The sequence below is a fragment of the Capra hircus genome, chromosome 5 (genome assembly GCF_001704415.2).
Source record: "Capra hircus breed San Clemente chromosome 5, ASM170441v1, whole genome shotgun sequence".
Classification (NCBI taxonomy): domain Eukaryota; kingdom Metazoa; phylum Chordata; class Mammalia; order Artiodactyla; family Bovidae; genus Capra; species Capra hircus.
The window spans coordinates 55061925-55080689 of NC_030812.1; the positions used below are offsets into that span (position 1 = coordinate 55061925).

The following is an 18765-nucleotide window of genomic DNA, read 5'->3' on the forward strand; positions in this document are numbered from 1 at the left end:
GCAAGAGGATTTATCCGAGGGAGGAGGCTCTCGGGAAATCCCGGTGAAGAGAAGGTGCTTCAAGGGCTAGGTGAAAGGGCTCCTCCCCTCAAGGGAGGGCCCTCCCGCCCCTTTCCCCTTGTCCCGCAATGACTTCATGATGACGCTCTCATTTGCTACTATTGCATCACATTCGGGAACACCCAGAGAAGCAAAATACTAAGCTATTTAGCCCGGCCACAGAGGCCCCGGGTTGGGCATAACACCACCTAGCAAATACTCTCATCTTTGCAAGTGCGTCCACTAGTACACATAGCCTGATCCATATCCCCTCCTGATGGGCTGTGAACATGCTAGAAATTCAGTAGGAAAATTAGCAGCCTCGGAGCGAGGCATTCCTGTATGTGACAAAACCACAAGACGCACATGAGTGTGCTGGAGTCTTCAGAGCACATGCCTGATCCTGGGCGGTAAAAAAAAAAAAAAAAAAAAAGACAAAGGGAGGGGCCTGGAATATGAATAAATATCAGGGGAAGGCGGAGTCTTCACGTTTTCACTCCAGGGGCGGGCGTAGTGGTTGATCAATATCTGCTTATTAAGGAATAAGTGCTTTGACGCACCGCCTTTTGCGTGGGGATAGGAAAAGACATAGTTCCTCTTTCCACCAAAACAAAGAGGCAGTCGTAGTAGGAACACAAATGAAAAACCTCCCTTCAGCCCTACAGAATAATTTACATTTGTGTGTACTTAGTTTCTATGACTGCCTTAGTGGCACCGTCTTATCGCTCAAGTCAGATCGCAGGGGCTTCCAACTTTGCGGCTTACTAGCTGTGTAACCTTTGGCCAGTTACTTAAGCTCCCTGTGCCTGTTTCCTCATCTGTAAAATGGGGATAAATAACCATACACCTACCTCTTGTGTTGTGAAAACTGAATGAGTTAATATATATAGAATGCTTAGAATATATGTAGAATGGTACCTGGCACATAGTAAACGCTCACTGCTAGTTATTATCTTTTGGGCTATTTTACAGTTTCCAGTGGGTAATCCTAAATCTAATTCTCTTATCTCCAACTACACATTCATATATTAAAATCCCTCATCCATCACAAATTAGTATCAGTAAGATATACAGGAGAAGAGGCATTTGGCAGGGCCAGAAAGGTTTATAAGTCCTGAAACAAAATGATTACATCAAACTACCCACTGTTTTCCTCTTCAGTCCCTCCCCCTACCGCATCTTCTTTCTGTCCTTCAGTTCCTCACCCACCCTCTTTCAGGGACTAAATCAAGGACAGGACAGTGGTATCAGGCATAAGGGGATCTGGTTGGCGAGTGTCTTAGTTGGGTGGTGTAGTGAAAAGTGTATCAGAATTATAATCAGAATACCTAAATCCTTATCTTTGTGTCACCTCTTACTGGCCTCTCTGAGCTTCAGTTTCCTTTTCTGCCAAAGAGGGATAAAAATCCTACCCCTTGGGCCTGTTGTGAAGTCAATATATATGAAAGTGTGTTGTAAACTATTAAGTGTTATAGACAAGTCAATTATTATGAAAGTAACTGAACATGGAGCCTAGTGGTTTTGTCTGGTTACAGGTTACTATCCTCCATAACTTGTTCTCCCTGGGCCTGCTTGGCCCTTTTAAGCAGGAGATGGTTGCAGTGGGGTAGCCGACTAAGGAAGGGTTACATTGCAAGATGTTAAGTGTGTGAACCCTTTGGATGTGCAGAGTAGGTGGGGAGTACAGCCGTAAGCTGGAATGCAGGGCATTAAAGGTGCCAGAACAAGAGTGTGTGGATTCCTGTGAGGGTTTGAGACTGCACACAAACCTATAGGTCACCAGGAGTTTGGGACTGCATCTGGGACGTGACATGCCACACTCTCCCCTTACCAACACCCATCTTAATTAGCTACCTCCCACAGGAGGCCCTCGGATGCTCATTAAGGCCTCTCCATCCACCTGGCTGGGCAATTGTGGCAGGGGCTGGCTGGCAGAGCTGATGGGCCAACGCTAGAGGGGGTGGGTGGTGCAGGAGGTAGTGCTGACCCAGGCTGTGGGTTTGAAACTCACCAGTCAGGAAGTGAAGTCGACAGACAGACGGAAGGGCGGGCAGGGGAGGGAGTTCTAAGGCTGAGCAGAAGGGGCCTTCTGGGGTTTGGGGGCTGTGGGGCCATGGGCTTCAGGGCCAGTGGTTGCTCTTAGCCCAGCAGGACAGGTCTGGGCAACATGCATGCCCAGAGGCAGTTGGCTGTAGCTGCAGTGAGAGCAGAAGTCAGACGACATGAGGTGGCCAGGCAGGCTTTAAACCGCCTCAGGAAGCTGGCAGAGAGGGTGAGCGACCCTGAACTTCGGGACAGTATTCAAGCCTCGCTGGACAGCGTACGAGGTAAGAGAAGGATTAGCTCCCAACTTCGGTGTCTTGAGGACCAGCAGGGGTGTATAAGGGCTTGCCGGGTCATCCATCATTTCCCAATCAGCCACTTTCTGGTTCCCAAGATGGAGCTTGGACTTGGGGAAAGAATACATCTGGAAAGGATGGAAAAAGACAGAGGAGGTGTCATTTTTCCTCTTTCCCCAACTCTCCTCCTCCTCCCAGGGGATCAAAATACAGATCATTGCTGAGCTGACCTTGGCAATGGAGAAGTGGGTGAGCATGAGGAAGACAGGCTGTGACAGACCCACGGTAGACTTGGACCCTGCTGGAGGAGTCTGGGGCAGGAAGCAGTTTGGGACAGGAGGTTCCAGGACTGGATAATGTGGTCATTCCCAGGACCCACGAAGGATCAGTGACCTCTTGTTTTCCAGCTGTAGAGAGAACACACACTCACACATATGCCAGAAATACACCACGCAGAGTATCTCAGGCTCCCAGACACACGTAACACTCACACAGCATGCTCTGCACAGCTGAAAGTGCAGAGAAGTCCCCAGGACTCTCCTTGGTCCCCTTTCCTCCCCGTGCTCCTGTTCCTGTCTCTCCCCCCCAACACACACACACCTTCCGCTCTACCTCCTTAGTGCCATTAGAGCAAGTGATGACAACACAGGGAGGAAGTGCTGCCATGGCAACACCATCCGCCACATCCTCCTGCCCACCCCAGCCTTCAATCCTGTGGTGGGGCCCTGGCAGGAGTAGCTTCTCTCTATCCACAAGGCCCCGCCACTAAGGAAATAGTGGAGCTGGAGGTCATCTCTGGTCTGGTGTCATTTAATTTGCCTCTGAAGCTGCAAAGAGCCAATAAAAGCTAGCTACTTTGCTCACTAAAGGTGTCTGGGTGAAGTATATCCTCCATTATACCCTGGTCTCTTCCAGGCTCTCCATGCTTAGCTGCCTACCTGGGGGTTGTGGTGGGGGGTGAGTGGGCAAGAGACTGTTCTTCCCATCAAGGATGATTCCTGCCAGACCCCTCTGATAGAGGCCAACAGGAACTTTTGGTTCACTTGGGGAAGGAACAGTTTGGTTCAAGTTCCTAAGGGAACAGTCTAATTCCTTTTTCATTGCCTTTCTTCCACTGGTACCCCTCTCACCATTTCTCCCCCATCTTTTGCGGAGAATTACAGCTGATAGCTTCCCTACAGGGGTTAGAAAAGGAGACCTAGCGGGGAGTGGCCCCATGAGGCCTCCTAGGGAGGAACTCCAAGCTCCACCCACTGCTTAGGGGAAAAAAAGAAAGAGTGGGTGAGGAAAGGTTTAGGCCAGGTAGAGGAACACAGCTTATCTTTGGAGAGGAGAGAGAGAGGAAGAGTGGAGGCTGAACTCAGAAAACCACTCTTCCTAAGTGATTTGTTCCACTCCACTCTAAGAGTCAGGATTCTGTTCCCATTGAACCTAAACGAAAACTGAGGCAACCAAAGGAAGGAATATTAAGCCAGAAGCCACACATTTTCACCCTCTCTTTCAGAAAAGTTTGTTGAAGGGTCTTCTGTTCGGGGGATGGTGTCATCCTTCTGCTGAGGGTGGGAGGGGGGCGCTGGTGGGTGCTGACTGAGGACCGCAGAGGGACTGGGTACAAGTTTCAGGGAGAACAAAGGGCACCCAGCATCCTGGTACCGTCCCCCCCTCATCCCCTACCAGGCCCAGCATGCCGCCGGCTTCTGCCTCCAAGAGCCGCCCACGGCAGCACTTATTATAGTCTCCGCTGCGTCAGGAGGGTGGGACGCCAAATTAGGGGAACGCTGAGACTCCCCGAGTCCCAGGGAGGGGACTTCAAGGCTGGAATGGAGGCCTCCCTCGACTGGTGCACACCTGCCCATCTCATCGTCTGTCCTCCATCGGCCTAGCCCTTTCACCCTTCTCCCTGCGCTTGAGGACAGTCAGCCTTTAACTCCAGGGTCCCTAAAAGGCTGGAGGACACAGAGAAGGCGTTTTTCATTCTATCTCCTCTTTAACCTTCGGAAAAAAGCCCCACCCCGAAAACCTCAGGAGATTGAATGGAACTTGGAAGAGGCCTGTACCCTCTGCCTCAGCTGACGGGGTCTTTATGTTGAGCCGCTAAATGTTCGGCATGCGTGTAACCAGGTGTGAAGGTGGTGCCTCCACTACTCAGCCGGTCCCCCCACCCACCATACACACCGATCCTCCTCTCTGCTTATCCCCGCTCTTTCTGAGGCGCTCTTGGAGCTACGGTTGCTATGGAGACCGGATGCATTTTGGTATGGGGGGTGGTGTCGATCTGTAGACGTCTTCTTTCTCCTTCCACCTCGAGCTGGAACCTTGGGACTCACTTTTCCGCCGGGCTCCTCCACTCCGTAGATCTCTCTCCACTTGAGGCAACCCCTCCTTCCACCCACCCTGCTGAGTTCCATGTTTGTCCCCATCCCCAGGGAACACTTTCCAAGTTCACTTTGGGACAGTTAGGCTCAAGTCATGGCCCAGTCAACGCACTGCGTGTGGAAGGTGGGGGTGGACGACGGGGCTGGGTCGTGGGAAGAGGAACCCGTGCAAGTACCTGGGGAAAACAAGGGGTCTTGGGAAAGGGATTTCAAGGCTCCCCATTTTCCCACGTCAGCCTCCCCGGAATTGACAGTGAATCCGAATTTGCTCCGTTTTCGCCGGGTATTGCCCACCCATACAACGATTTTTACTCTCTTGCCTAAAGGCCACACCCAACAGTAGCGCTTCCTAACCGAGGTGTGCTAGGGGAGGGGGCTCGATGTTGGAGTAGATGAGTCCAAGTTCCAGGAAATCCAGCCCAGGATTTGGGAGGGAAATCCAGTCCTGGATTTTGCACCGCCTTCGCAGACAGCCGTGCTGGTGGAGAGAAGGTGGGGGGGAGATTGGGTGGGGGGGCAGGGGGCCGCCTCCTCCTCACTGTGAGGGGAGCGCCCGGACACAGCGCGCATCCGGACCGAGCCGAGCCCCGGCGAGCCCCCCGGACCCTGCGCCCGGATCTCACGCCCCTCCTCTCCCGGACCCCAGACCTGTGGGTTCCCACCCCCTCCGGCTTCCCTGCTTCCTCCCGCGCCGGCGCCTGTATCTCCATGCCCAGCATCCTCCCCGCGCCCCTGCGAATCCCCCGCACGACCAGCCCCATTAGCTTCCCACCCTCCTAAAGACCCCCTCTCGACCCCCATCCGCCGCCCCTGTCCCTCGAGTCCCCCGTTCCCCACCCCTGCCTCCCCCGCACCGGTTCTTCTCCCTCAGCCCCGGGTTCCTCTTTTCTGCCCCGTTTTCCTCCCTCTCCCTTTTGCCCCCACTACAGTCCTCCCCGCCCTCCCCCCGCCCATCTCAGCGCCCCCACCCAGGCCGGGGTGCAGGGTCCGGCGCGCCTCCTTGGAGCAGCACCAAGGTCCCGGGGTTCCAACGGGGTGGGGGTGCAGGGCGGGGAGCATGGGGAGGGGGCGCCCCGTGTGATGGGAGGGGGCGCAAGCGGAGGCGGCGGCGGCGGCGGCGACAGCGGAGCCGGGCCGGGGGCTCAGCGGGGTCCGGGGGCTGGGGGCAGCGAGCAGGGCGGCCCCATGGCCGGGCCCCCCTGAGGCAGTCCGGGGGAGTTCCCTCCCCTCCCCAGCTCGGGGGTCTCGGGGCCCCATGAGCCGGGGCGCGGGCGCGCTTCAGCGCCGGACAACGACCTACCTCATCTCGCTGACCCTGGTCAAGCTCGAGTCGGTGCCTCCGCCGCCGCCTTCTCCGTCTGCGGCCGCAGCCGGCGCCCCTGGGACCAGAGGTACCGAGACCGCGGATCCCGGCAGCCCCCGAGGCGCTGAGGAGCCGGGCAAGAAGCGGCACGAGCGGCTCTTCCACCGGCAGGATGCGCTGTGGATCAGCACGAGCAGCGCGGGCGCCGGGGGCGCCGAGCCCCTCGCCCTGTCCCCGGCTCCGGCCAGCCCGGCCCGCCCCGTCTCCCCGGCTCCCGGCCGCCGCCTCTCCCTCTGGGCCGCCCCTCCCGGACCCCCGCTCTCCGGGGGCCTGAGTCCAGACCCCAGGCCCGGGGGCGCCCCCACCTCCTCCCGGCGCCCCCTGCTCAGCAGCCCCAGCTGGGGGGGCCCGGAACCCGAAGGCCGGGCGGGCGTCGGCGTCCCCGGCTCGTCCTCCCCGCACCCCGGCACCGGCAGCCGGAGGCTCAAGGTGGCGCCTCCCCCGCCGGCTCCCAAGCCTTGCAAGACCGTGACCACGAGTGGCGCCAAAGCCGGCGGGGGCAAGGGCGCCGGTAGCCGCCTGTCATGGCCCGAAAGCGAGGGCAAGCCCAGGGTCAAGGGGTCAAAGAGCAGCGCCGGGACTGGAGTTTCCGCCGCCGCCGGCGCCGCAGGGGGAGGGGGAGCGGCAGCCACGACCTCTGGTGGGGTCGGGGCTGTGCCCGGAGTCCGAGGGAAGCTGTCCCCTCGGAAAGGCAAGAGTAAGACCTTGGACAACAGTGACTTGCACCCGGGACCGCCTGCCGGCTCTCCTCCTCCGCTAACCGTCCCAGCCACCCTGACTCCCACCTCTGCTGTCACCGCCGCCTCCGCGCTGCCCACCGGGCCTGCACCTCCAATCACTCTGGAGCCTCCAGCTCCCGGGCTGAAACGGGGCCGGGAGGGGGGCCGAGCATCCACTCGAGATCGCAAGATGCTCAAGTTTATCAGCGGCATCTTTACCAAGAGCACAGGAGGGCCTCCTGGTCCCGGGCCCCCTCCCGGTCCGCCGGTCCTGTCTTCTGGCAGCGGGTCTAGGGAGCTGCTGGGTGCAGAGCTCCGCGCCTCCCCCAGTGAGTAGGCCCAGGGCCTGAGGACAGAGAGGGGAGGGCACCTGGAATGCTCAGCTTGGGGTGGAGGAGTGGTGTCCAGGACTGACTGAGAGAAGCTTCTTGGGTGGATGGATGAACCAGGTTCATTTCTCTGCCAAGAACTGGGGCAAAAAGGATAAGAGGTCCTGGAAGCGGGGTGAGTAGGCATTGTGGGACATGAAAGACTACGATGTCAGAGGGACTCAGAAAGCCTCAGAGGTTTCTGGGATAAATAATGCCCTTGGTCAGCATGGCTGTAGGAAATTGCACCCAGAGAAGCCCCAGACTCCACTCCCAGCTTCAGCTGGCCTCTGGGAGCATGGAAACGGCTTTGCGTTGCCCAGAGGGTTACTGAAGGAGAAAGGAGGTGGGAAGCCTCAGTTTCTCCTGAGCACTTGGGGTGGGTGATCAGAGTGACCTTGCAGACAGTCCTCGCCAGGGACAGGTCTTTTGCTGGGCTGAGAGCAGGCTGGTGAAGTTTCTAGCAGGAAGGGACAGGGTTCTTTGCATTCAGGCGAATTGGGCAGTACGGGAGTGCACGGGGGCTGGAACGTGCTGAACACTTGCGTGTGAAGTGAGAGGGGGCGGATAGGTAGCTTCACTCTCCCCCCACCGCCCACCCCAGCCCCAGAGCGCATTGAAATTCCTAGGGGGCCTGACCGGGAGTAACTCAGTGGGGTGGAACTGCTGCAAAGGCAATTCTTACTCCTGGAGACTTGGGAGTGGGTACGGAGAAAGTACTGTCTTTTTCCGGTTGAGGGGGCGGTGGTGGTGGTGGTCTTTATTTATTTATTTTCTAGAAGAGAGAGGCGAGGGCGTCTCGGTTCAGCTCACACTCCCGGGAGAGGTGGCGAGTCCGGGAGCGCAGGCGGCCCCCGGGGTTTGGCTCTCGAGCGGGTGGGAGCAGATGGCTCCGGATCCCAGAGTTCCCGCCGCAGCTGCGGCGCCCCGGGAACGTCCGGCTAGTGTCAGGCGCGGGGGCTGGACCCGGCGGGCGGAAGGAGCATCTTTCCTCTCCCGCCCCCCCACTCTATCCCTCCCCAGGCCGGTGGCTTCTCTTGGCCTGGGAGTGGAGCCCGGTTCCCCATCGTTCTTCTGGAGGGTGCTGGTGAGAAGGGTATGAGAGGGGCGTATAGAAAAATCCAACCTCCATTCCTTGGGCTGTGGGGAGGGGTCAGGGCCACAGTGCCGTTGACCTTGAAAAGGGGGAATGATATCTTCACTTCAGGTTCGGTTCTATGAAAGGGAGATTGAGGTGGACCCACTCCCTCCTATGTCCCAGTCCCTTTTTCTGGGGATTTACCCTGGGAATCAGTCAGTTTGGTGAGCAGGACACCTTTTTGTCTTCCAGAGAGAAGACCCCATCAACTGTCAAGAGTCTTGGTCCCCCAGTTTGGGGCAGGGACTCATGTTTGGGGATGTGTTTTAAGGGAGATGCCCACTGAAGTATTTTTGTCTTGCTGGCTCCGTTGCTAAGCAACCACTGAGCGGCAGCAACAGCTGTGGGGAGAGAGACTAGGATGGGAGGACTGGGGACCACTCTCACCTCAGCTTTTCCACACAGCTCTCCAGCCCAGGCAGGGCAACTACAAAAGGAGGAGGGGTAACAGGGTTGGGAGCCCTCCTTGGCCTGGAGTATCCCTCTTAAGACTCCTTTTCTGTTACAGAAGCTGTGGTCAATAGCCAGGAATGGACTTTGAGCCGCTCCATTCCTGAACTGCGCCTGGTAGGTAACCCAGTCTCCTGGTCTGTGTGAAGGTTGATCTCTCTGCCACTGGCACTCAGCTCTCTCACCTTCACCTCTTCCCTTCCCTCCCTCTATGAGAATGGGGAATAGTTTTCCAGTTCTGAGATTCTACCTTCATAGCACCTTCCTGGGGCTTGATACATCCTCATAACTTTTCCTACTATAGTTTCCCTTCTTCCTGCTGGTCCATGGTCCTCTTCCAGATTTCTCCTCATTTCTGACTTCTCCCCTTCAGTCCTTCATGTTCTGTTGCCTAGAATTGGGTAAAATTTTCCAACTATTGCCTAGAGCTGTAACATGTCCCTCACCAGACATGCATCTGGTATGTTTCCTAAACAACAGAATACCAAAAAAAAAAAAAAAAGGCACTGAACTGACACTCTTCAGCTTGTGGTCCAGTTCTAGCTTGGGATCATTTCTTACAACACTCGTGGCCTGATCCTTGCAAATGCCCTCCTGACTGATGTCACCCAGGCCCTGTAGAACCGTGCTTGGAAGACTTAACACTGCCAGTCTCTTGGAGTTCTCTGGAATGTTCAGACTCAGTCATCCTGCCTCTTCTTAATTCCTTCCATCTCTGCCCTACAACCTTTCCTCAGGGTGTGCTGGGTGATGCCCGGAGTGGGAAGTCCTCGCTTATCCACCGATTCCTGACTGGTTCATACCAGGTGCTGGAGAAGACAGAGAGTGAGTTCTCAGGACCCATAGTAACCTAAGGGTTGGGGTCAGGGATCTGGGCAGTGTGATCAATGACTCTGCAGGTATGGTGGCCAGAGAGAAGAATGCAGCCACAACAGCTTAAAATACAGGGAGCATGGGGAGATTTGGTGACCTGTGACCTCTGACCTCCTATCACTCCCAACTCTTCTGGACAGGTGAGCAGCACAAGAAAGAAATGTTGGTGGATGGACAGACTCATCTGGTGTTGATCCGAGAGGAAGCTGGGGCACCCGATGCCAAGGTGAGGGATGAGATGATGGGGTAGGCAGGTGGGCTGGGGTCAGCACTGGCCAAAGGAGAGGCCTCTGGTTTCCCAGGTCTCCTTGGGAATAACATCCAGAGAAGTGGACCTGTCTGACCATCCATTTGCTCCCTCACCCTCCGCAAGTTCTCAGGCTGGGCAGATGCTGTGATTTTCGTCTTCAGCCTGGAGGATGAGAACAGTTTCCAGGCCGTGAGCCGTCTTCACGGGCAGCTGAGCTCCCTTCGGGGTGAGGGACGAGGAGGCCTTGCCCTGGCACTGGTGGGAACACAAGGTAAGGAGGGGCTGGGGAAGCACAGCTTTCAGAGGGGTTGCTACTGGGTGTCACCCAACACAAGTGAGAGCTTGGCAAGGTGTGTGGACAGGGCCACTGGATTTCAGTAACCCTCTGGAAGGAGCCTGGTCTCTAAATAAGAGTCGTTAAACAAAACACAAACTCCCCAAGGTCTGAGAGAGAAAAGAGGACCTTCCAGGAAGGACAGCTGCAATGGCAACCTCCTTCCTCTGAGATGTCACCTGCTTGGTGTTCTCACACTGCCGTTTCCTGAGGCCACCACCAGGCCCTCTTCACCAGCAGAGCCAGGAAAAGCTTCTCCAGGACCCACCTGTACGAAGCTGGCAGGTCTTTCTGTCTAGATGCCTGTCCTGCAGATGGCTGTTTCCACCTGTTGCTTGCCCCTTGGCTTCCTGCTGCAGATGAACAGTCCACCTTTTACCATGGACATTTAGCCTCATCCCAGTTCATATGCTGCCAGGTGTCTTCCCACTCAGTTCAGAACTCACTGAATTTGCAGGGCAGGGGGAGTGCCACTCAGGAGTGTCAGCCGTGTCAGACCTTATCAGGACATTCCAGTCAGCTCTGGAGTATTCTTTGAAGACTGGCACACTGAGTTCACCCAGCCTACTCATGATGCAGCTGGGCCCAACATTCAGAAAAGACTATACGCTCCCATTGCACCCGGTCATAGGAGGGATATCGTCTCATACCCTATCCCTAGTGGTCCCAGCGGAGAAGGCGATGGCACCCCACTCCAGTACTCTTGCCTGGAAAATCCCATGGATGGAGGAGCCTGGTGGGCTGCAGTCCATGGAATCGCAAAAAGTTGGACATGACTGAGCGACTTCACTTTCACTTTTCACTTTCATGCATTGGAGAAGGAAATGGCAACCCACTCCAGTACTCTTGCCTGGAGAATCCCAGGGATGGGGGAGCCTGGTGGACTGCTGTCTATGGGGTTGTACAGAGTTGGACACGACTGAAGCGACTTAGCAGCAGCAGCAGCAGTCCCAGACTAGGACTAGAACCCAGAAGAAAGGAAAGCAGCAAAGTGGGCATGGGCGCCCTCATCCACCACCCCTTCTCTCTCGTCCCCTCAGACAGGATCAGTGCTTCCTCCCCCCGCGTGGTGGGCGATGCTCGTGCCAGGGCTCTGTGTGCTGATATGAAGCGCTGCAGCTACTATGAGACTTGTGCAACCTATGGGCTCAATGTGGATCGGGTGTTCCAGGAGGGTGAGCTTGGCCATCCCTTGCATGTGTTGGGGAGCAGGGAACTTAGATATTCCTCAAGGTCCCACCTCCAGGCCTCCCTCTGTGAGCGACAGGAAATTAGCCTGTGTGGGAGGGAGGAGGGACCAGGGAGGTCAGAGAAGATTTGCTTAATAGCCACAGGTCCTTCTGGGCAGGAGGAGCTGGCAAGGCCACAGTGACAAGGAAGTTGGAGCCTGTTATCTCCTGGGCATTTCTCAAAGTTGGGCACGAAAGGGTGGTCTTGGGTATCTGCCCTGCTCATGCCTTCTTCCCCTCCCCTCCCCTAGTGGCCCAGAAAGTGGTGACCTTGCGAAAGCAGCAGCAGCTTCTGGCTGCCTGCAAGTCCCTCCCCAGCTCCCCGAGCCACTCAGCAGCTTCCACTCCTGTAGCTGGGCAGGTGAGTCAGGATTTCATGGTCCAAAGAAGGGCTGGTGGGAATTAGAGGAGGGGCTGGTGATCCAAGGAGAGGCACAAAGAACCCAAGGAAGTTGTGGGGGTGAGGGCAGATGGAAATGGTGGTGACAGTTTGTAGAAAATGCATCAGACTGGAAATCAACCAGGTTTGAAACACCATTTGTAGCGTCCTTGAGCAATTCACCTAAACATCCCAAGCTTGTCAGGAAAATTGTATGGCATAATACTTGTGAAGTCAACCTCTGCAAAATCTAAAGCACTGTGACAATGCTAGTGAGGAGTTTTATTATTAATGATAATACAAATAAATGGTGATGAGATGAGGGACTATCTCAAATTCCTCATCACTTGATGTGACTGTAGCCTGGTGGGCTGGGGGCCCCTCGGCAGTTCTGAGCCCTCTGTTTGCCTGCAGGCTGGTAACGGGGGCCACACTAGCGACTACTCTTCCTCTCTCCCGTCCTCACCCAATGTCGGTCACCGGGAGCTCCGGGCTGAGGCAGCTGCAGTGGCCGGATTGAGCACCCCAGGGTCCCTGCACCGGGCAGCCAAGCGTAGGACCAGCCTTTTTGCGGTATTGGACACTCTAACCCCCTATCTGCCTGTCCCCTGTTACATGCCTATCTTCCCTGGTCCCTAAATCTCTCTGTTGGCCTTTCATCTGTCTCTCATGTCCTTCCATCAGCATATCCATCCTCTAATTTATGCCAATAACCATTCCAGAATCGTCGGGGCAGTGACTCTGAGAAACGGAGCTTGGACAGTCGGGGAGAGACAACGGGAAGTGGGCGAGCCATCCCCATCAAACAGGTGGGTGGTGCAGGGACTGGGGTTGGGCTGGGGGGAGCTGGTCTTCACTGGGTTTTCTCCCACATGTCTCTTTGCATTCTTCAGAGCTTCCTACTAAAGCGAAGTGGCAACTCCTTGAACAAAGAATGGAAGAAAAAATATGTGACCTTGTCCAGTAATGGCTTCCTACTCTACCACCCCAGCATTAATGTGAGTGCCAGAGACTGGCTGGGCTACAGGGGCTGGCCTTGGGTACACTTCTAGCTCTTCCAGTCTATGCCTCTAGCAGATATCAACACTGGTTCTGGGAAGTGCTAGTCCTCTTCTTTTTACTTTAGCAAAACATCTGTTAGGCAGCTACCATGTGCCCATGTTGCAGATAGAAATGTAAATCCATCTCCTGAGGACTTGCAATCTAGTGCGAGCAGATGGAGAAAAGACCTCTAACCTGGCCTGCCATTCAGGGATGCTTGGAGACAGTGCTGGGCCCAGTCTGTTGGGCTCATCCCAACCCAGTCAGCTCCCAGAGCCCTCTCTCCAGTCCCTCTCTGCCCATAATATTGGCTGCCTCCCAGCACTACTGAGGACCCCAACATTCCCTACACTCTCAACCCCTATACTCCTGTAGGATTACATCCACAGTACCCATGGCAAGGAGATGGACTTACTACGAACAACAGTAAAAGTCCCTGGCAAGCGGCCCCCACGGGCCATCTCTGCTTTTGGCCCCTCAGCCAGCATCAACGGGCTGGTCAAGGACATGAGCACTGTCCAGATGGGAGAAGGTCCTGGTGAGTGGGGCTGCTGACAAAGGGGCAGGAGAGGGGCCAGGGCTAGGAAAAAGAGGAGCGAGGAAGAGGAGAATGGGACTGGTTAAATGGGAAGGTGGGTAATGACAAGGGACCACGTAAGGACTCACTCAGAGACTGACTCACTGAGGATTTATTTTCTTCCCCATCTGACAGAAGCCACCACTCCTACACCAAGCCCCAGCCCCAGCCCTAGCTCCCTGCAGCCACCACCAGACCAGACATCCAAGCACCTGCTGAAGCCAGACCGGAGCCTGGCACGAGCCCTCAGCACCGGTCAGTAAGGAATCATCCTCCATTGCTGTCTTCCAGATCCAGAAGGGATGCGGAGGGAACTAAAACTGGGGTGGGAGCTTGGAGGCTGGACTCAGTGAATAAGTGGACACCCCAAGCACTGACTGGGTACCCAGGCACCAAGCTCAGTCATACTGTGTTTAGCAAAATGGCTAAGACAAGTGGGTTCTAGAGCTAAGCTGCCTGAACTTGAACTTGAATCCTGGCTTGCCACTTGGGCAAGTTACTTGACCTCTCCACATCTCAGTTTCCTCATCTGTAAAATGGAGATAATAGTTTCTACCTCAGACGGTTGCTTTGAGGCTTAAACTGAGAACATTGTCCTGCACATAGCCAGCCATCAACATTTGGAATGTTTGGAAATATGTATTTTTTAAACAAATAGCAAGTAACATTGTAACAAGTGGTCCTCACAACAACCTTGTTGGGTCAAGATTATTATCCCCATTTTAGGGATGAAGAAACTGAGACTCAGAAGATTAAGTGACTTGCTCAAGGTCTCAAGGCCAGTAAGTGGCAGAGCCAGGATCTGAGTACAGGTCTGACTCTAAACCACTCATCTGCCCTCCTCCCCAGGATTGATCAAGGGGGACCTCCTAGAGAGGGATGGCTGAGGAGGGGGACCCTAAAATGCCAAATCTAGTTCAGGGGAGACAGGTTATGGAGAAATCAGGGAATCTGTGGAGGGGGCAGCTGAGGCAGCTGTGTTCCCCTCCCCAAGACTGTACCCCATCTGGAGACCTGAGCCCCCTGAGTCGGGAACCCCCTCCTTCTCCCATGGTGAAGAAGCAGAGGAGGAAAAAGTTGACGACACCATCTAAAACTGAAGGCTCGGCTGGGCAGGCTGAAGGTGAGGCCCTGGTGGGCAGTTTCACTCTCACCGTGGACCCTCACCCCCAAACTCCAGGTCACCCCTGCAGGAGGAGGAAAGGTGCCTGAGAGGAGTGCTTGACTATCATCACCACTCTGTACAGTATTTAGTGAAAAATGGACGGATGCCTTTCAGCCCCTGTGCTTCCTCCTATTCCCCAGCCAATGCCTTTTATGGCAATAGGGCCCAGCCCCTGCTCTCAATGGCCCCTGTAAGTCTGTAGCTCTTGCTCCCTCTCCTCATGACCCTCTAGTTCATGTTCCAGACCCAACTCTGCTTAACACCCCAGCCCCTGTGCCCAGAAGGCCCCATTATCCCCGAGGACTCAGTCCCTGACTTCAGTGACCCCCAGTGACTCTTCAGCTCCTGTTCCCAATAACTTTCTGTGATTGCCAAGCTCCCACAACAGCCTTTGACTACAGTGATTTCCATTCCTGCCTCCCTGTGACTTCCCACAGACCCATGAGACTCTGCCTGAATCCCAGGGACCCCTCACCCCTGGCCTCTGAACTCCTGCCCCCCTTCCCCATGTTCCCTCAGATCCTGGCCATCCCTTCCCCTCCCAGAGACCCGGCTCCTCATTGGTCATGATCCCCGGTCCCTGCCGCCCCTGCTCTCTGCCGGGTGCTCAGACCCAGGTTCCAGATCTGCCTACTCTCATGGCTCTTGGCTTCCGCTCTTCTCTGCTCGGGGCCACTGACTTTAGTTCTGCTTTCTCTCCCCATCTGTCTGTCCTGCTTTGTCTCTGGCACTCTCTGTCACTCTCTCTCTCTCCACCTCTCCATTTGCCTCTCTTTTTTCTCCTTTCTTGGTCTCTTTCTCTGTTTTGCTCTCCATTCTATCTCTATCTCCTTTGCTTCGGGAAACCAGCCAAGCGCAAAATGTGGAAACTAAAATCCTTTGGTAGTTTAAGAAATATTTATAAAGCAGGTAACAAGCGGGGAGCTGGGTGGGGCGCTGAGCTGGGGTGCAGAGGGGTGGGGGTGCCCCTGCCTCCCCCTGCATGTGCTCGGGCTTCCTGCTCTCCCGCACCCTCTGCTTCCCCAACCACTCTGCTCCACTCCCAGGGGCTTGGGATGGACCTCTGGGAGGAACGGTTTGGGCGAGGCAGCTCCTGTTTGAATTTTATCCCTAATGACCCCATCCCATCCCCCCACCTAGAGGAAAACTTCGAGTTCCTGATCGTGTCCAGCACCGGTCAGACATGGCACTTTGAGGCAGCCAGTTTTGAGGAGCGGGACGCCTGGGTTCAGGCCATCGAAAGTCAGATCCTAGCCAGTCTCCAGTGCTGTGAGAGCAGTAAGGTCAAGGTAAAGGGTCGGGTGTTGGGCGGAAAGCAGAGGTGAGTGTCTGAGGCGTCCGGAGAAGGGCTCAGAGGGAGAGTCTGACTACTTCCAACCCTTTCTGCAGCTGCGCACAGACAGCCAAAGCGAAGCCGTGGCCATCCAGGCGATCCGGAATGCCAAGGGGAACTCAATCTGCGTGGACTGCGGGGCCCCCAGTGAGCACAAGGGGGCAGTGGAGAGACCCGGGAGGGAGTGTGGTTCGCTAGAACTGATGAATGCTGCTGGGTGGCCCGTCCAGCTGCTCCGCCAGGGAGCTGACCCCTGCATCCGTCCCCAGACCCCACGTGGGCCAGCCTGAACCTGGGCGCACTCATCTGCATCGAGTGTTCTGGCATTCACCGGAACCTGGGCACACACCTGTCCCGCGTTCGCTCGCTCGACTTGGACGACTGGCCGCGGGAGCTGACCCTGGTGCTGACAGCCATTGGCAACGACATGGCCAACCGCGTGTGGGAGAGTGACACGCGGGGCCGCGTCAAACCCACGCGGGACTCTTCGCGGTACGCGCGCAGAAGAGGGGTGGGGGCGACTTAGTGTGTGCAGCTCCCAGGAGGGTCACCTGGGTAGGGAGCAGAGGTCTTGGGGTGGGAGGTCCCTAGAGCCTTTCCTGTTGATCTCTGGTCCTGCAGCGAGGAGCGTGAGTCGTGGATTCGCGCCAAGTACGAACAGCTGCTGTTCCTGGCGCCACTGGGCACTTCCGAGGAACCGCTGGGCCGCCAGCTGTGGGCCGCGGTGCAGGCCCAGGACGTGGCCGCCGTTCTCCTGCTTCTGGCCCACGCGCGACACGGGCCGCTCGACACCAGCGTAGAGGACCCGCAGCTTCGCTCCCCACTTCACCTGGCGGCCGAGCTCTCCCACGTAGTCATCACGCAACTGCTGCTGTGGGTAAGTGAACCGGGGATGTTGTAAAGGGGCTTGAGGGTTCCGTCTGGGAAACAGGCAGGCGCGCGGCGGGCGGGGCGAGATCCCCAAAGGCACCCTGTGGAAGTGGGCCTGGCGATCCCGGGGAGCCGGCGGGAGGGGATTGGGCCCGGGGACGCACCGTAACGCGGCCGTCTCCGCTCTCTCTAGAACGGCGCCGACGTGTCCGCCCGCGACGCGCAGGGCCGCACCGCGCTCTTCTACGCTCGCCAGGCTGGGAGTCAGCTGTGCGCCGACATCCTTCTCCAGCACGGTTGCCCGTGTGAGGGCGGCAGCACGGCCACCACTCCCAGCGCGGCCACCACCCCCAGCATTACCGCCACGCCCAGCCCCCGCCGCCGGAGCAGCGCTGCCAGCGTGGGCCGAGCCGACGCTCCAGTCGCGCTGGTATAGTTGCGCCGCCGGAGAGACACCCCCACCCCCACACGGGCAGGGCACGACCACACCGGGTGGACCGCTGGACAGATGCACCCACTCACCTCTCCGATCCGCACCTCGTTCCCGCGGGAGCACTTCTTCCCCCACACCATCCCCGCAAGAGGGCACAGCCCCCGCGCCTCCCGGAAGACACAAACGCACTTCCCTCTCCCCAGCGAGGCATGGAGACCCCAGCTTGACACGCCCCCTCTCCACTGTTTCCACACTCGGATTGCTCTGGGTCTACCCGCTGGAGGGACTCCCCCGCCGAGGTCCCCGCTCCTGGCCGTTTGGATGTGCCCGCTCGCGCCCCCTAGGGGTGGGGGATAGGACTAAGTCCTGCCTGTGTTCGATTATCCCACGGCGGGAGCATTTACCCAGGCTGGCTCCTGGGGCGACGCCACGCCACAGGGAGGGGTTAGTACGTGGGAAGGCTAGCTCTGGGACTTGGGGCCAATAAGGGGGACCCTACCCCTTCCATGCTAATCTCACTGCCCAGTGAAGGGGGAAGGGCAGCGAGGGGCAGGACCCCTGCTGCCCATGGGGGTAGGGGGTCCCCAACCCTTTCCGTGAAAGGGACCAAGAGGAGTGGAAATCAGGACGTTCCCCCCACATCCACCCATGGATGGAAACTAAAGGGTCGGGGGAGCCGAAAACCTGGGTCCCTCCTCACTATCTTGGGAGGGAGAAGGGACGGAGCAAGAGCGGGCTAATGGGGACTGGGGAGGGGCCTTGTAATTTATTGCTTTGTTCCCCAACCAAGGGGCGGGGGCGGGCAGGGCTTGGGGAGGGCGTTTCAGGGTAGGGGAAGCCAAGGGTGGGCAGAGGGTGGGGTGGGGTGGGGGTGCTCTCGGGTTGTGAGTGTCTGTGACCGTGACTGCGTCCCTGTGACTGTGCAGCGCCCGTGGTGATCTGGGGTAGGGGGCACCCCTACAATGGGACCCCTCCCCCACTATTCTTCCTGTCCAGCCCCTCCCTCCCACTGGAGCAGCTCCAGACCCATCCCTCAACCCCATGATCCCCCCCAGCCAGGGTTAAGATGGTGTGAGGCGGCTGGGAGGGTTTCCAGACCCCCCTACCCCGCCCCCGCACCCGTCCCATCCCCAGAAAGGGGATGGTGGGGTGAATTTACCTGGCCCAGCCCCGCCTCCCTCAATCAACCCAGCCCTTGGGCCGTCTGTGTCAGTGGTTTCCGGTCTTTTTTTTTTCCTGGCTAAAATATTTTGCAGAGGACCAGGTAACTGGGGAGAGAAGAGGGGCGGGGGCAGCAGGGGATACTACCCCCTCATCTCCTCCAAGGCAAGTGGTGTGAATCTTCATCAACAGCAATTAAAGAGGAAGTGATTTTGTCTAGGGGGTGAGCTGCTGGTCTGTTCTTGAAGAGCTGGGTCAGGGAATGGCCTTGGTCAGGCTGGGGAACTGGAGGTGGGAGAGGGCTAGGGCGGGTGCCTCCTGCTGGGGCT

General features: G+C 57.0%; 1 protein-coding gene and 1 long non-coding RNA gene across 4 annotated transcripts; one reads left to right on the forward strand and one right to left on the reverse strand.

The window, feature by feature from the left end:
- On the forward strand, positions 1139–18656 carry AGAP2 (ArfGAP with GTPase domain, ankyrin repeat and PH domain 2). 3 transcript variants are annotated; one of them, XM_018048004.1, is made up of 19 exons: positions 5879–7164; positions 8850–8908; positions 9529–9616; positions 9805–9890; positions 10038–10185; positions 11289–11423; positions 11729–11838; positions 12271–12429; positions 12579–12665; positions 12750–12854; positions 13273–13435; positions 13610–13729; positions 14469–14597; positions 15489–15548; positions 15780–15928; positions 16029–16119; positions 16242–16464; positions 16594–16849; positions 17036–18656. In XM_018048004.1, the coding sequence occupies exons 1-19, from the start codon at positions 6009–6011 to the stop codon at positions 17276–17278; spliced, it is 3567 nt and encodes a 1188-aa protein (XP_017903493.1). In that variant the 5' UTR covers positions 5879–6008; the 3' UTR covers positions 17279–18656. The 3 variants fall into 3 exon arrangements, with proteins under 3 accessions (XP_017903495.1, XP_017903494.1, XP_017903493.1); XM_018048006.1 differs by lacking the exons at positions 5879–7164; positions 15489–15548 and adding an exon at positions 1139–2366; XM_018048005.1 differs by lacking the exon at positions 15489–15548 and having other exon boundaries at positions 5878–7164.
- On the reverse strand, positions 2039–6140 carry LOC108636010. The gene is made up of 3 exons (XR_001918068.1): positions 6054–6140; positions 2609–2785; positions 2039–2506 (listed from the first exon to the last, which is right to left on the reverse strand). It is a non-coding gene; the product is annotated as an uncharacterized LOC108636010 (long non-coding RNA).

Bases quoted from the DNA above. Each gene is read 5' to 3' on its own strand.
- AGAP2 (XM_018048004.1), top strand. From the start codon at position 6,009: ATGAGCCGGGGCGCGGGCGCGCTTCAGCGCCGGACAACGACCTACCTC. The intron at 7,165-8,849 runs GTGAGTAGGCCC...TTTCTGTTACAG, and splicing joins AGAGCTCCGCGCCTCCCCCA to AAGCTGTGGTCAATAGCCAG. The intron at 11,424-11,728 runs GTGAGCTTGGCC...CCCCTCCCCTAG, and splicing joins GGATCGGGTGTTCCAGGAGG to TGGCCCAGAAAGTGGTGACC.